An 18526-nucleotide genomic window follows, 5' to 3' on the forward strand; every position below is an offset into this window, starting at 1 on the left:
AAAGGAAACCAGGAAAGGCAGTTGGCAGAGACTGAGTGGGTGTTCCAGGCATGGGAGACAGCAAGAGAAAATGCCTGGAGCCAAGAGATGGAGTGTCTTGTTTGAACAACAACAATAATGATTTCAGTTTGGACGTACTGAGTTTAAGATGTCTATTGGCCTTACAATTCAAGATATCTGAAAAGCCCCTGGAGATGTAAGATTGGAGGTCAGCAGAGAGACTGGGATAGTATATACAGATTTCAAAATCATCATCACAGACAAAGTGATGTGAGTAGAATCAGAACACTGTGTATAGTAAGAGCAATATTGCAAAGATGATCAACTGTGAAAGACTTAGCTCCTCTGATCAAGACCATGATTCAAGACAATTTCAAAGGACCCATGATGAAGAATGCTATCCACCTCCAGAGAACTGACGAATTCTGAATGAAGATTAAAGCAAACTATTTAAAATTTTTTTGTCTGTTTCCTTTTGCAACATGGCTAATATGGAAATATGTTTTGCATGACTTCACATGTCAATATCAAATTGTTTGCCTTCTCAAGGAGAGGGAGGGGTGGGAAGAATGAGAGAATTTGGAACTCAATTTTTTTTTAAAGAAAGCTAAAATTGTTTTATTTGTAATTGGGAAATATTTAACAAAAGAAAGGAAAATATATTTTAAAAAATCATCATCATAAAGACGATATTATATCCACGGGAGCTGATGAGATAACCAAGTGAAGCAGTATAGAGAGAGAAGAGAAAAAGTGCCTAAGACAGAACCCTTTGGGATACCTATAATTAGAGGACATGATCTAGATAAAAATCCAGTTACAGAGACTGAGGAGTGATCAAACAGACAGGATAAAAATCAAGAGAGTAGTGAACTGAAAAACCTATAAAAAAAAAAAAGAGTAACAAGGAGGAGAAAGTGACGAAAAAATATCAAGGGCTGCAGAAAGACTGAGGAGAATGAGGACTGAAAAAGGTCAATGGATCTGGCAACTAAGAGATCACCATAACTTTGTAGAGTGCAGTTTTGGTGGAATGATGAGGTCAGGAGCTGGATAGTAAGAGGTTAAGAGAAGAGAAAAAGTGGAAGCACCTATTATAGATGGCCTGTTCAAAGACTGTAGCCACAAAGGGCAGAAAAGATCTTGGATAAGAGTGAGGACAGAAGGATCTAATAATAAAGTGTGAAGCATAGTCTCATCAAAGGCCCCGGTCTAGCTCAAGGGCTTAATGTCAGAGTATCATTTTATAATGCTTTTGCCTTTCAGAATCCCTATTATTATTTCATGCCTCAAGCCCAGGTTCTTCCTCCTTGATTTTTTTTTCTCTGATTTCCCTAGTATCTTCATCATTCCCAAAATTCCCTTTACTTATAAATCTATGTGGCTTATTCTCACAGTAGAATACAAATTCCATGAGGACAGAGATTGCTTTACTTGTCTTTATGTCCCTAATGCCTAGAACTGTGGTTTGCAGCTAGCGAGTGTCTAATTTGGTTTAAGTGACCAGAACCTATGCCCTATGCTTCCAGAAATGGTGCTCTGACATTTTCTTCCCCATTTTACAAAAGTCTGGAGTAAATGAAGCAATAGAGCTCTAAGACAGACCCATGCAAGGACTTGGAACTGCATAGATAGCATGGAGCCACTGAAGATTTATGAGCAGAGAAGCAACACAAGCACATCTGTGCACCAGAAACATCTGGCAGCAGGGTTTAGGATGGATTAGAAGAGGAGCGGAGGGGAAGAAAGGGGAGGGGGAAATGGTATCTATTTCAATAATCTTGGATGGATAATAATAAGGGTTAATAATGGATGGTGGTAATGGGAACTTAATTCAATTAAATAAACATCAAGCACATACTATATATAAGATACTAGGCAATGCTGAAGGCACAATAACAAAACTGAAAGTTTCTATTTTCAAGGAATCTAAATCTACTAGGACAGTGAAGGCAGACTACCTTTTAAAATGTGCATAACAAACAATTATGATTTCAGAAGATTTATGGTGATACATACACTATCTACCTCCTAACAGGTGATGGACCTAGGGTACAGATTGAGACATACATTTTTTGGGAAATAGCCAATGTGGGAATTTGTTTTGCTTGACTTTGTATACTTGCTACAAGGGTTTTGGTTTTGGTTTTCAAGGGGGACAATAGGTGGGAAGAAAAGAAAAAAATGCTTGTTGATTTAAAAAGTAAACTAAAAAACAAAAATGTTGCGCTTTAAATTTTTGGTATTTATTTTTAATAATCTGCTTCAAACTGGTGCTCTCTTCTGTGTTTAAGACACATGGATGTTACTTTTGTGTGTAGATGTAACAATAATATGACATAGCTAAAATTCATTTCATATATTGGAATTAAATAAATTTTGACCCGTGGCTGCATTCAGTTTATAAGGCCTGATGTTAAGTGAAGTTCTATATTTGTACTTCATTTCACCTTGGAAAAAAGTGAGTTGGCCCATTTCTAAGTGAGTTGGCTTGTCTATTGTTGTTGTTTTCCAGTACTCATTAGTATGCCATATTTTCTTAATTAATTCCAATATATTCTATTCGTCTTCATATAGTTCATATACCAACTAGCTAAGTCTTCTAGTTTTTCAAGTATGTCCTGGAAAAAGACAGGAAATCAGGAAATATGTCTTAAATTACTGGGTTTTTTTAAAAAAACAAAGGCAGAGATACTGGAATTTCAGACGAACCTTAAAAAGGCCACAAAAATCAACTTGCTTGTTAATTCACCTACTTCTACCTCATCAAATGCAAGAGTTTTATGTAAAATTTCATTCCGTAATTAGTATATCTGAATTGTTTTGTTGACAAGTTAATATAATTATAATAAAACTTGTTTAAAATATTGCTTCACTGCTCATAGTAATACAAAGAAGTTAGATCATTTTCAAAGGAGACCAATCCTTTTTGAAGTTTACCTCAAAAGGCTACAGCAATGGCACACAATCACCAATGGAGAAGAAAATAATATGAAAAGAAAATACCTACCCAAATGGATTAGAAGGGAGTATCATCTCCCTCATGTCGTGGTCCTCTTCGAAAACAACTGACAAACCACAACAATTACTTTTACCCTCAAAAAAATGTAAGCTTGTCTTCAGTTCTGCCCAAGCTTGTAACCTAGTGTCTTGTATCAATAGTATTCATTAACAAATACTGAATGCACTGGGTTGTACTCTATCATCAGATTCATGTTGGAAGTATAAAATTTTGAATATAGTCAATAGCAACTTGCTAAAATTTTTATTTTCAGTTTCAATTTATTGTATTCAAAGTAAAAATTATACATGTTAAGCTAATTTTCCACGTTGCAGATTTCTTTTTAAACTTACTTCTTTTACTGCTGGCAAATGAGGTGGTGGTAGGAAAAAACGAAGATCTGTTTCCTTGCTTCGGGCCAAGCCAATGACAGTCCTCACATCACAGGCTTGAGCAATTGTCCTATACTGGTAATCTATGGTAAAAGCACATCAAGTGTCCTAAAACTAGTCTATGGTGGCTGTACAGATTAACAAAATAATGTATCTAAAAACATTTTAGAAAATTATAAAAGACACATAAATTCACTTAAAACTATTTAAATACACATCTATATCTATAATACAAAGACCTCAAAAATTACATGACTAATTCATAGCTATTAGCAAATATATCTACCTACCAGGCATATACCTAAATATATTTTAAACTTAGAATAAACATAAAATTTGACAGATAAGAAATGGTGACTTTCTAACTTCATCTCCTTGACAGTACCACTTTGAGTTTTACGTCTGAAAAATAAACTCAACCAAGCAACTGAAAACCACATCAAATAGTAAGGCAGAAATAGCTTTTAGAGCAGCTTCTATTCTCAATTTTTAAAAATCCATCAACTTTCAATCTTAGCTTCAAGTCAAATGCAGATTTTGGAGTCCTTGGGTTCAAATCCATGGGCCTGCCATTGGCTGCTTATGTTAAGTCACATCACCTTTCTGTCATTCACTGGTAAAATGTTGGGGTTGGAGAAAATGATCTCTAATATCTCTTCTAGGTCAAAAGCCTATGATCTTATGACACTTGTTGGTACTCTTTCATCAACCTTCAGGATTGCTCAGGGTCAAAGTACTTCACGTTGGTATCTCAATTATAGAAGCTGGTTATAACTTATCTCAGGTCTGCTCAAAGGTGACTCTAATCACCTTAACTACAGTATTACAGAAATAACAGTTTTGAATTCAAAGAGTTTAAAAAAGAAAAAAAAAACATCCTTTTTACCATGAAGAAGGTTTTAATAGTCTTCAATACACTCACACTGAGCCACAAAATCTAAATCTTATTACACTGAAATGAATTAATGACCTTCCACACAAGGAAATGGCAGCATCAAGTTTTAACAAGCAAGATCAAGAGTTTTCATCAAGGAAAAAACCAGTCTGAAAATGTTCCATTTGTGATGAAAAGTGAATACTCGCCTCTTCTAATATTTTTAACACTAACATTTAAGTGTATGTCTCTGTGAAGAAAAAATGCCCACACTCTTTTTCTTCCTTCATCACTAATCCCTCCTGTTGTTTTGCACAACAGCTATGTACAAATCCAGATGACCGCACTGCCATCTTTTCAAAGGCAGAGGTCTTCAAGGAAACCTCACCGTGCCAATGATGGTTTGCTGCCATCTCTTTCACAGCCTGCAGTCGAACCATTTTGTCATCTGATTTACTCTTCTTCAGCAACAGCCACAAGCCATATTCGTGATCTTCTAAGTCAACTGGACTGAAGTGATCTTTGCAAAGCAAAAATAAGAAAGAGTTAAAGGATCAGAAAACATTTTTCTTCATACTTTCTTAGCAAAAAAAATTAATCTATAAATATTAAAAATGAAATTTTGAGGGACTCTTTCTCAGTGCAAGAATATACATGTGCCTTTTAGTTAAAAGTAGTCCTATTGTTTGTTGTTGTTGAGTTGTTTTTTTCAGTTGTATCCAACTCTTCCTGACATCATTTGGGGTTTTCTTGGCAAAGATACTGCAGTGGTCTGCAATTTCCTTTTTTCTGTTCATTTTATGGATGAGGAAACCAAGGCAAACAGAATGAAGTGACTTGCCCAGGGCCACACAGCTAGTAAGTATCTGAAGTCAGATTTGAACTCAGGAAGATAAGCCTTCCTGACTCCAGGTCTGGTACTCTATCTATTGTACCAATTAGCTGCCCAGTCCTATTGTGTACCAATTTTAAAATTCTCAAAGGTGAAATGGAAAATATTTTGTGGTATCAAAAACATTATGTTCACAAAAATCATTGACTTAAAATCACTAATAAAAAAAGTTTCACCCTACTTGTTTACTGAGCATTTGCTGTAGTAAATATACTTCATTAATTATTAGGTTATTACTATGTCAATGCATCATGCTAGGCAAGGAGGAAAGCTAAAGACACAATCCTTGTCTTCAAGGAGGTAGTGTGGTAAAATAATAATTTTAAGTTTGCCAAGTGCTTTGAATAACCTTATTGGACAACTGTTGATAATAGTATCCCTCTGATGAGTATTATTCTCATTTTACTAAAGAGAAAACACAAGCTCAGAAAGGTTAAGTGATTTGCTCAGGAATAACAGCTATTAACAGAGGAGGAATGTCAACACATACTGTGTTTGATTTTAGTTTAGGCTCTTTCTCCATTATGTCACGTTCTTGGACTCAAAATCAGGAGACTTGGGTCCCAGGCCCAGCTCGGCAATTTAACAGCCATGCAATCAAGAACAAGCTAGTTAGCCTCTCAGCGTTCTAGCATTCTTATCTATAAAATGACATTCATACTACCAAGCTCATAGTGTTCTTGTGAAGTTATTTTTTAAGTCTAAAAGCACTTGTGAGTTGTTATTATTGCTATTACTATTGAACTTACAATCTAATAGAGAAATAGAAGATATAAACTGCAGGACACTAAGCTACCATGTCCTCATCGTAAATAAAATTCAAATTATATGGTAAAAGCATAACTGGATTATATAAGCCACAATGAAATCAGATAAAATGAATCACTTCTAGCAGGAGAGATCAGGGAAAAATTCACAGAGGAAGTATTACCTGAGTTAAACTTTGATGAATTGATAGTATCCTAAACAGGTAGAGATTTGAGGAGAGAGCACCAAGTTCAGAGAAGTGTGTGAACAAAGGTAAAGAAGACAGGATGAAATAATTTCTGAGGGTAATGAATTTTTATCCAATTAAACTGAAGCGTACAATATCTGGCAAAAAAAAAAATAGAAAAAATGTGTTGGAAGCCAGTGTCACTGGACTGCAGAGTATACAGAGTAAGGTATGAGAAGACTGGAAAGGTAGGAAAGGGCCAGATATTGAAGGGCTCTGAAATGTCAGAAGTTTTTATACAACTAAGTCATGATTAATTTGAGTTTGAAAAAGGCAAAATTATATGATGTCATTGTAAAATGACATCATAATTTAACATGAGCAAAAACTCAATAAATGCATGACATGTAAGCTACTTGGGGGTTTTAGCATGTCACTACATCATCAGTATACGCTTGTCTATCATTACCTGTGGATGTGGTACATTACAGAGTACCACATTTTTAAAAAGAGGCCTTAACAAAACAAATGGAAAAACACTTCGGATGGAAACACTGTCAGTGAAAAAAGGAAAAGTCTTGCTACATTACGTTACAAAAAAAAGTTTGATTTCATTGGACAACATAAAAATGTTATATTAACTATAAAAGAGAAAAAGATACCGGAATGCTTGAATCCACAGAAAACACTATTATAAATCCATGCAGGTGAAATTTATAAAAAGGCAAAATTATATGAGCTTTGGACCAAGAATAAAACATTACAATGATAGAAATGAAGCCTCCGTTAGATGCACAGATTGAAGACTGCACTCAGAAACACATTCCTCTTAGCAGAGCAGTCATTCAGACAGAAGTTGTTTATTTAAGGAAGTGGGGAAAAAAAAGAAAAATTAAGTAGACAGTGAAGAAACTTTTACTGCATGTGTTGGTGGGTTAAGTTCAACTGCAGCATGTTAAAATTACCAGAGTCTGCCACTGCAGATAAGGACATGGTAATTAAGTATCCTGAAGTTTAGAAGAAAATAATCAAAGAAAATGAATATACTGATCAACAAATTTTTAACGTGGGTGAAACAGGCTTACTCTAAAAAAGGATACCAGGGTTAGCAAGATAGCGTAGTGGATGGAGTTTAAACACTGCCTCAGACACTTGCTGTGTGACTCAGGGCAAGGGACTGATTTCCTAGTTAAAAAAAAAAAAAAGAAAGAATGCCTTCTAGAACTTTTATTATTAAGAAAGAAAAAACTCAATCTAGATTTAAAGCAATCAAAGATTGCCTAACATTTTTATTAGGAGATGATGCTGAAGGGAATTTTAAATTAAAACCAATGCTTCTTTAAAAATCTCAAAATCCTCATGCTCTGTGAGGTTACAACCATAGATTACTTTGATGATCAAGTAAGAAAGCAAGAATGTCTAAAAGTATTTTTTTTAACGATGGATCTTCAAGTTTAGCTCAGCTGTTATGTTACAAGGATGACAATACCGTATTTAAGGCATTATTAATTTTAGATAATGCTTCAAGTCATCCAATCACACTTGGTTCAATGTTCAACAATGGGAAATGGAAGTTCAACAAGATGTGGATAAAACTATTTGACGATCAATCTGAAAATTCAAGAGAGAATGGATTATAAAAGGGAGAGACCTGAGGCAGGGAGGCCAACAAGAAAGTTAATGAAATACTCCAGACTTAAAATAATAAGGGATTCCAAGAGGATGGTGGCAATGTCAAAAGAAAGAAAAAAAGGTATACAAGAGATATTACAAAGGTTAAAGCAACAGGACTTAGTAACTGAATAGATGTGTGGAGAGAAAATAAGTAAGAAGTTGAGGATGACACCTAGTTTGCAATCCTGGGATACTAGAAAGATAGTAGTACTCTCAAAAGTAAGAGGAAATTAGGAAGACAGAAGGAGTTGAGAAAAGATGATAAGTTCAGTTCTGAACATATCTACGGGATATCCAGTTGGAGATGTAAGACTGGAGGTGAAGAGAGACCTTAAGGCTAGAAAGCAGATCTGGGAATCATCAGCATAAAACCCATAATTGAATCCATAGGAGCTGATGAGATCACCAAGCAAAATAGTATAAAAACAGAAGAAGACACCCAGGACAGAACCTTGGAGAGGACTTATGGTTAGAGTGCATGACATGCATAAAGATCCAAAAAAGAAGGTAAGAAGAAGCAGTCAGACAAGTAGGAAAAGAACTAGGAGTGAGCACAATGATGAAAATCTAGAGAAAAGAGATTATCCATAAGAAAAGGATGATCCACGGCATCCAAGACTGCAAGGAAGGAAGTCAAGAAGGATCAGCATTAAGAAAAGATCATTAGGTTTATAGATTACTGATAACACTAGACAGAATAGTTTCAGTTGAATGATGAAGTTGGAAGTCAAACTGCAGAAAGTTAGGAAGAAAATAAGAAGAAAGAAAGTGGCAACACCAATTATAGGAAACATTTTTAAGGAATTTAGCCATAAAAGGGAGGATAAATATGGGATGATATCTAGTGGGAATGGATAAATAAAAAGAAGGTTTTCTGAGGATGAGGGAGACACGGATGTGCTTGTAGATACTAGGAAAGCAGCCAGTACATAGGGAAAGATTGAAGCTAAGTGAGAAGATAGAAATGATAGAGAGCACAAATTGATGGGATGGATTGAGATCATTTGTGCATGTAGAAGAGTTAGCTTTGGCAAGCAAAAGAACTACTTTCTTCATGTGAAACAGGATGGAAGAAATAGTGGGAGAAGACATAAAAACTATGAGTTGAGGAAGATGGGAGAAAGAGCTCTCAGCAAATGTAAAATAGACATAAGGTTCTCAGCTAAGAAAGTAGGGGAGGCAGCCACAGGATGAAATAGGTATGGAAAAGCTGCGGTGGTGATTGGGAGAATTAACTGATTAAGAAGGTGTAAAAATGTCTTACAGAAGTGAAGACCCAGGTGAGATTATTTAACACAAATTTGTAGTGGATCCAGTCAACACAGTTTCATGATTTTCTCCAGATCAGCTCAGCAGTATGTGAATAAGAGTGAAGGCAATAAATGGTGGGAGTAATCCAAGGCTAAAGTCTGTGAGGGGAAGATTGACATAGGATAAGAAGGTAAAGGGGAGTGGGGTGATGGACAAGAAAGAATGAAAAGTAATAAGCATTTCTATAGCACCTACTGTGTGCCAGGGATGATGTTAAGCACGTTATAAATATTACCTCATTTGATCCTCACACTGCTGCCCTGGCAGATAGGTACTGTTATTAGCCTTATTTCACAGTTAAGTAAACTAAGGCAAACAGAAATTAAGTGACTTGCCCAGGGTCACACAGCAGTAAGTGCCTGAGGCCAAATTTGAATTCAGGTCTTCCTAACTTTAGTCCCAGCACTCTATCCATTTCTCCACCTAGCTGCCTCCAAGGGTCTCAAGAGGACGGTGTAGAGTTGAAATGTTTTGCCAAGAGATCAAGATGAGAAAGAAAGTAGAATATAGCCAGTACAATGGTGATGATCTGGGAAAGAATTGAGGGCTCAGGGGCTTGGAGGTCACAGTGAGGACAAAGAAAACAGTTTGGGGTTGTAAGGCAGAGAAAGAGATACAATGAGAACAGACTGTGATAAGAGAATTTCAAAGTTAATGACATGGAAATTCAAATAAGAGGCATTAAATACCTCTACTAAGGTGGTAAAAATGGGATTGGTAAGGAAAATATGGAATCAAGAGATATGCTTTCTAGTGCTGGAGGAGGAGGAGGCAAGTCTCAGAATATGTTCAAATGCTTACAAGGAAATCAGTGAGGAGCTAGAAGGAGACAGAGAGTTCTGGTACAGCATGGTAGTCAACTATTAAAAAAGATGAGGGACATGATCAGAAATTGAGGGCTTCAAACAGCAGAGACTGGAAGGCTAAGAGGGAAAACAAGGGAAGATGACACACAATAAGCCATGAACATTATAAGAAAATCTTATAGAGGATCTGCTTAGAGGTAAGCAGAGCACAGTACAAAGAATCAAAGAGAATGTTACAGATGCTGATAGGAAGTTGCTTGCTCATAGGTATACTGGGATTTTCCTCCAATATGCTTATGTAATCTAGGTCTGTCCAGGTATGTCTCCCAAAGACAAACTGGAGTACTGACAATTCCAAAGGGAGAATGGATTTGGTAAGTGATTGTGGCGGGTCAAACAAAAAAGAAGCCTCAAAGATAACTCAAGATGGCTGGCCAAGAGAAAGATAATGCAATTAAAAGGTTCACTTGTATATATTTATGCTTATCCAATTATATATACACAGTCAATTCTTGATATTCACAACCAGATAATGCATTTAGCTTAAAAGCCAAATCAGGAAGATATAAAGTATGATCCCAAGTGGTCAGGTGTTTTGCAAGGTTAAAAAAAAATACTTTTCATCACCACCACTTTCAAAATCCAAGAAATAGGACCATGGCCCCCAACCTAGCCAGCCCTAAATAGTACTGCTCATGCTCTAGCTTTTACTACAAAAAAGAATAAGAATATGATCCTTTTCCTTGGAGAAAGTCAATTGTTGATACGGCTGTCTCAATAGCTAAGTTAAGAAGGGCTTTGTCAGAGACACAGGAATGCTACTCATGGAGCTTCTCATCTCAGTTTGGCTTATAGCTCCGAACACACTTTCCATAACAGAATACTACTAGCGATTTTCAATTACTTGTGTTAATAAATGTTTTCCTTAAGTATAGATAATTGTATGTCAACGATAATGCAACTCTGGACCTGGAAACTAGATACTCCAAAGCTTTGGACTTTAAAAATTAGATACAATCTTCCAAAAATGTTAACCAAATAATTTTTCCAAATATTTCTTTCAAAAAATTAGCAAAAAGTAACAAAGTTAATATTACAGAATTAAGTATTAAGCACATACCATCAAAAGGATTCCGGAATATTTTGGCTGCTGTTGCCAATACTTTTCTTAATGCTTTGTGAAGTTCTTTCCTTGCCTGATATGTGATACCTGAATGAAATTAATTACAAATTTAATAAAGATTAAGCACTTTTGAAATTTTATGCATAAGACATTATTATTCATTATAATTAACATGATATTAAAGAAAAATATATAAATCATGCACCAATAAACATCACTTAATGTAAAGGACTATAATTTTTCTATTTTATTCACTTCATTTTCTAGTCAATAAATATGTATTACATGCTTTATATATGTGCATATGTATTACATGTATTATATGCAAAGCACTATGTAACCAACAAAAAGAATAAAAGTCACCGTCCTCAAGGAGTTTATGGTCTAATTTTTTCACATAACTGTCATTAATGCCAACTGAAATCACAATTAGAGGGCACATGGCTACATCTTCTGTTGTGCTTAATAAACTGGAATTCTAACTTTTAGAAATCAATGTTCTGTGAATTTGGTTATTGTAAACCAATTCCAATAGCCTAATCATCACTGGGTAAACTGATAAAATCAAATTTCCAGTTTTACCCTGGGATCCAGCCTCAAACAGATATCTTGTCTTCATTTTGCATTAGGGAGTCACATATTTGGGGTAAAGGTAAAAGACTCAAATTTTAACTTTTAGCCATTTTCCAGGAAGATGGTCCTATAAGCAATATTCCCTTAGAATAAGCAGCTCATCCAAAATATTGTCTGAAATTCCCATTAAAACCACTAGAGGACATAGGAATAAATAGAGCTTTCCTTAAAATGATAAGTAGTATCTGTTTGGGGGGGTGGGGGCAATCAGAGTTAAGTGACTTACCCAGGGTCACAGTGTCAAGTGTGTGAGGTCTCATTTGAACTCAGGTCCTACTGACTTCAGTGCTTTCCACTGTACCCCTTAGCTGCCTCTAGGTAGTATCTATCTAAAAGCATTAGCAAATATTATCTGTAATGGGGACAAGTCAGAAGCCTTCCCAATAAGACCAGGGGTCAAGCAAGGATGCGCATTATCACCACAATTATTCAATATTATACTAGAAATATTAGTTATAGCAATAAGAGAAGAAAAGGAAATTAAAGGAATTAGAAGAGACAATGACGAAACAAAACTATCATTCTCTGCAGATGATATGACAGTATATTTAGAGAATCAACTAAAAACTACTTGAAATAATTATCAACTTTAGCAAAGTTGCAGGATGTAAAACAAATCCATACAAACCATCAGCATTTCTATACATTACCAACAAAGCCTAGCAGCAAGAGCCAGAAAGAGAAATTCCATTTAAAATAACTTCAGACAATATCAAGTACTTGGGAGTCTACCTATCAAGATAAACCCAGAAACTATATGAACACAATTACAAAATGTTCTTTAAACAAATAAAGTCAGATCTAAACAACTGGAAAGATATTAATTGCTCATGGGGAGGCTAAGCCAATATAATAAAAACGACAATTTTACCTAATCTATTTATTCAGTGCCACACCAATCAAACTACCAAAAAATTATTTTATAGAGCTAGAAAAAAATAATAAAATTCATCTGGAAGAACAAAAAGCTAAGAATATCAAGGGAATTAAATGACAAAAAAATGTGAAGGAAGGTGGCCTAGACATACCAGATCTGAAACTATGTTACAAAGTGGTTATGATAAAAACTCTTACTGGCTAAGAAATAGGTCCCCAATTGATAAATGGTCAAAGGATATGAACAGGCAATTTTCAGAGGAAGAAATTAAAGCTATCTATAATCATATGAAAAAATGCTCTAAATCACTATTGGTTAGAGAGATGCAAATCAAAACAACTCTGAGGTACCACATCACACCTATAAGATTGGCAAACATGACAGAACAAGAAAATGATAAATGCTGGAGAGGATGTGGGAGAGTTGGAACACTAATTCATTGTTGGTGGAGCTGTGAGCGCATCCAACCATTCTGGAGAGCAATTTGGAACTATGCCCAAAGGGCTACAAAAATGTGCATACCCTTTGACCCAGCAATATCGCTACTAGGACTATATCCCCAAGAGATCATAAAAATGGGAAAGGGTCCCACATGTACAAAAATATTTATAGCAGCACTCTATGTAGTTGCCAAAAACTGGAAGTCAAGGGGATGTCCATCAATTGGGGAATGGCTGAATAAATTATGGTATATGAATGTAATGGAGTACTATTGTGCCATAAGAAATGATGAACAAGAAGACTTCAGAGAGGCCTGGAAGGACTTATATGACCTGATGCTGAGTGAAAGGAGCAGAACCAGGAGAACTCTATGCACAGCAACAACCACAGTGTGTGAGAGCTTTTTCTGGTAGACTTAGATTTTTGTAATAACACAAGAACTTCTGAAAAAAAAAAAAATCCCAATGGTGGACCTCAAGGCAAAATGCCTTCCACACTCAGAGAGAGAAATATGGAAGTCACTCACATAATGTAGCAGATCATGTTTGTGTATGTGTATCTGTTTGTGTATCATGTTCTGATTTGTTATACGGATTCTTTCATTTATCTTAGTCTGACTACATAGCATGACTATAGTGAAAATATACTCAATAGGAAAGTATATGTAGAATCTATACAGAATTGTATGCAGTCGTGGGGAGGGAGGGAGGTAGTGGGGGGTGGGTGGGGAGGGATAAAATCGCAATTGTATGGCAGTGATTGTTAAACATTAAAAAAATAAATAAAAAAAAAAAAAAGAAATAGGGCGCATCATTGGAATAGATTAGGTATACAATACATAATAGTAAATAACCATAGTACTAATGTTTGATAAACCGAAAGACCCAAGCTTCTGAGACAAGAACTCACTATTTGACAAAAACCATTGGGAAAACTAGAAAACAAAATAGAAGAAACTAGGTATTGACCAACATCTTACACTAAGTAACAAGATAAGGTTAAAATGGGTACATGATTTAGACATGAAGGGTGATACCATAAACAAATTAGGAGAGTAAAGAATAGTTTGCTTGTCAGTTCTATGGAGAAGGCAGAAATTTATGACCAAATAAGAGATAAACAGCATTACAAAATTTAAAATGGATAATTCTGAATATATGAAATTAAACAGGTTATGTACAAACAAAACCAATGCAACCAAGATTAGAAGGAAAGCAGAAAGCTGAGAAACAATTTTTACAGCAAATGTCTCTTGCTAAAGGTCTCCTCTCTCAAACATGTAGAGAACTAAGTCAAATTTATAAGAATACAAGTCAATATCCAATTGATAAAGGTGAAAGGATATGAACAGGCATTTTTCAGACAAAGAAATCAAAGCTAACTACAGTCATATGAAAAAAATGTTCTGAATAACTATTGATTAGGGAACTGCAAATTAAAATAATTCTGAGGTACCACTTCATTCCTATCAGATTGGCTAATATGACAGAAGACGAAAATGACATCTTGGAAAGGATGTGGAAAAACTGGGACACTAATACACTATTAGTGGTGTTATGAACTGATTCATCCATTCTGGAGAGTAATTTGGAACTATGCCCAAAAGACAATCAAACTGTGTATACCTTTTGATCCAGCAATATCACTACTAGATCTGTATCCCAAAGAGATTTTTAAAAAAGGGGTGAGGACCTACTTGTACAAAAATAATTATAGCAGCTCTTTTTGTGGTGGCAAAGAATTGGAAATTGAGGGGCTAATCAAATGGGGAATGGCTGAACAAACTGTAGTATGTGAATATAATGGAATACTACTGTGCTATAAGAAATGATGAGCAGGTGGATTTGAGAAAATGTCTGGAAAGACTTACATGAACTGATACAAAGTGAAATAAGCAGAACTAGGAGAATACTATACACAGTTAACAGCAACACTTATATCTGGATAATCAACTATGAATGACTTCACCATTCTCAATAATACAATGATCCAAGACAATTCCAAAGGACTCATGAAAAATGCTATTCACATACAAAGAAAGAACCGAGTATCTGAATACAGGTTGAAGCATCCTATTTTTTTGTGTGTGTTTTTTTCTTTTGATCTGTTTCTTCTTTCACAACATGACTAATATGAAAACATGTTTTCCATGACTGCACATATAGAACCTATGTTATACTGTTTACTGTCTTGGGGAAGGCAGAAGTGAGGAAGGGAGGGAGAAAATTAGAACTCAAAAATTTTAAATGAATTTAAAAATTTTTCTTTATATGTAACTGGAAAAATTAAAACACTATTTAAAAAAAGAAAAGGTAGCTCTTATTTCACACATGAATTAACTCTTTAGATTACCATTTCATTTAAAGCCCTGAAAAGGGATTTTATAAAATGCCTCAGCAAAGTAGTATATTTGATATATTGGTAAATGTTTAACAACTCTCCAAAGGCGAAGTGGAGGAGGAAGTACACACAACACACTTTTAAGATTCTTCTTAATACTGCTTAATACTTAATATTACTATGCTATAAGAAATAATGAGCTTGTTAACTTTTAGAAAAACATGGATAGACTTGCACAAAATAATGAGAAGCAAAATGAGCAGAACCAAGAGAACACTGTATACAATAACAGCAATATTGTTTTGAGAATAACATTAATGGCAAAAAACAAAATTGTAAGGATGTCCATCAACTGGGAAATGACTAAGTAAGTTGTGGTATATGTTCATGATAGAATGCTACTCTGCTTCAAGAAATGATGAACTTGATGACTTTAGAAAAATATGGAAAGGCTTGCGCAAAATAACGAAGAGCAAAATGAGCAAGAAAACAGTGTCTTATGCAATAATAGAATACTGTTTCAAGAACAGCTTTGAGGAACCAGGTCATTCTGACTATTAAAATACCCAAATTAACTACAAACGTCCTATGAAGGAAGATTCTATCTGCATCCAGAGAAAGAACTGATATATGTATATATGCATACACATGTATGTGTATATGTGTGTGTATATCTACATATACATATAGGTGTGTGTATATATATCTAATGCTAGCCATGGAGAGGACGAGACAGGAAGAAAAAAATGTCTATGATAATTATATATTTAAAAGGAATAGCAAGTTGTACATAATAGATTTGCAATTTTACATGCAATCATCTTTTTATGTTATGGAAATGTTTGTTATATTTCATAAATTTTAAAAAAACTTTCAAAGATTAATCTGCAATATTACATTTTCTCCATCACTTCCTTAATTTTAGACATCAACAAAACAAAAATCAAGCCCTAATCTCTCGTACTTCCAAGATGCTAAGGTTCACCATGAAAATTTAACAATCAGTTCTCTCCAGGATACTTGAAGTGATTCCAGCACACCAGTGGGTGCAGTGAATAGAACATCTGTCTCAGTCAGGAAGAGCTGGGACCCTCAGAGACATAATGGCTGTTTGATCTTGGGCAAGTTACTTAACCCTGGGCAACTCTCTAAAACTATAACCTGCACAAGTAAGGGCAGCTTTCTACTAAGGATTCCCTACACCAAAAAAAATCAATCCTAGGAGGTCTGAACAAAATAAAAATAAAACTATACAATATCAACAAAGAGTTAATTCACATTTTATTGTTTTCCCAATATTTAGCAAATAATTTCTCATCTGAGTAAACTAATCTTAACATGAACAACTATAGCTGTGGAAGTTAATATATTTTTAAAAATACCTACTAGGTAAAGGAATTAAGAATTTAGATGACTAAGTCCAAAAAGGTAGAGACTCTAAAATTTACTTAACATTTGCTTTGGAACATATTTTGACCTTTCATTTAAATTTGGTGGACTCAAAAGCATCTGCAAAGGGTGTTCAGGTTCCCTATCCTAAGCTGGCCCTATGAGCAAAACTCTCTTCCTCCAGGATGAGAAGAAACAATTATTTCTCAGTCTGAAGCACCATCCTAACTTAAGCTGCCCTTTCTGGCCAAAATTAATATATGTAGAGTTTTCACCTTTTCCAGATTAGAGGTGGATAAGAATTTTTGCTTGGTTCTAAACTGTACAAAACTTTCAATACAGGTTTTGAAAGTAAAGGTTGGATAGCACTGAAAATTCATCCTAGTGGATTTATTAATAACATCATTCTTCAAATAGCGTCTAAATTTAACTCAATAGCTACCTTACATTTCCCAGAAAGGTTATTATAATATTGACTTAAAAGTATTTTAACCACATACTTTTTCCATAAACTTACCTTGATGTTCTCTTTTATCTAAAGAAACGGCATCTAAATATATATATGATTTCAATTTTTCTTTTTCGACTACTCGGGTATCTAGCGTCACAGACTTCTTCAAGGCCAGAACTTCATATGTAATAAATAAAGAACCTCTTAAAAAGATAACAAAAAAAAATCTACTGTAAATTTGGCATCTAACCATAAAAAAGCTACACTTTTTGAGATGGCATTTAAATCAATTTTTAACATTAAGTTTGCTATGCATCCAAGAATTAAGTGTACACCCACTGTTTAAAGCTCAACTAGAATGGGCTCAGAATGTAAATCCCATCTTCTATTGCTTCAGTCTTGCTCCTAAATTTCTATATCTACCTTAGAGATCAGGCAGACAGGCATGCCAATTGGCTTCATGGAATCAGAGACCAAAAGTGAAAAGGGACCTCAGTGACCATTCAGTCTAAGCACTAGTTAAGGAGTTTAGGTAAGTTGACCCAGATGATATATGTAATATCAGAGATGAGGTATGAAGACACGTTCAGACTCCAGACCCAAAGTTCTTTCCAATGAACTATGCTGACATCCTATTCTCCAGACCAAGACAGTCAGCGAAGATTCCATAAAAGAACTTTATGTTCTGTTGGGGTCCTTGCCTGGGCTAAATAGGTTGCCTTCTTATCTGTATTTCCTTTCAAGGAAAACAAGATGTTTTTATTTTTGCTACACTCCTAAATATAACACCTTTTCATATAGAGATATTATGCTACAGAATATGTAAAGGTTCTGTCCTTTGCCTCAGAATAAGGCAAGGAAAAACAAACAGCAAGCCAAATTTTGCCTTATATTTTCATGCCATATTCCTAACTATAAGAAAAGAAAGTATTTTAGCCAGATATAAAATTCTTCTCTCCACTACTTTCAGTTTGTGAGAAAGATATGGTTACATTAGTTTAAAAAGTAATATTAAAAAGATGCTAAATGAAGCATGTAACTAAAATTTTAATATATTAAAGCTCATTATTCCTGTGAATTACTTCTACAGAAAACAATCATTTAAAATACTAATACAGGCAAAATCAATGTGTAGTTGTTAATACTTACCCTAGAATAAGTGGTCCAGTAAATTTTATAATATTCCCTTTAAAAAGAAGACGAATAAGATAATTAACACTTACAAAAATTTTACTGAACACAAGCAGAAGTATGACTTTCTATCAATAATGGATCTAAATGAGTAAGAATTTATGTCATCATTTTCCCCTAGTAGGATAAACTGACATCATCAGTGCATACCTTCCTAATCTTTAACCCACAATCTAATTTATAGCTCTACAGAGTAG

General features: G+C 34.8%; 1 protein-coding gene across 12 annotated transcripts in view; it reads right to left on the minus strand.

Annotated features, from left to right (window-relative positions):
• Nucleotides 1-18526, minus strand: part of SERAC1 (serine active site containing 1) — an 89395-nt gene that overhangs the window by 64093 nt on the left and 6776 nt on the right. For all 12 annotated transcript variants that reach the window (XM_072643796.1, XM_072643798.1, XM_072643795.1 and 9 more), the window contains 5 exons: nucleotides 18288-18324; nucleotides 17205-17341; nucleotides 11005-11094; nucleotides 4656-4787; nucleotides 3355-3476 (listed from right to left, as the gene is read on the minus strand). In XM_072643796.1, the coding sequence (XP_072499897.1) occupies nucleotides 3355-3476; nucleotides 4656-4787; nucleotides 11005-11094; nucleotides 17205-17341; nucleotides 18288-18324 (518 nt within the window). The remainder of the gene's footprint in view (nucleotides 1-3354; nucleotides 3477-4655; nucleotides 4788-11004; nucleotides 11095-17204; nucleotides 17342-18287; nucleotides 18325-18526) is intronic.

The sequence above is a fragment of the Notamacropus eugenii genome, chromosome 2 (assembly GCF_028372415.1).
Source record: "Notamacropus eugenii isolate mMacEug1 chromosome 2, mMacEug1.pri_v2, whole genome shotgun sequence".
Taxonomy (NCBI): Eukaryota; Metazoa; Chordata; class Mammalia; order Diprotodontia; family Macropodidae; genus Notamacropus; species Notamacropus eugenii.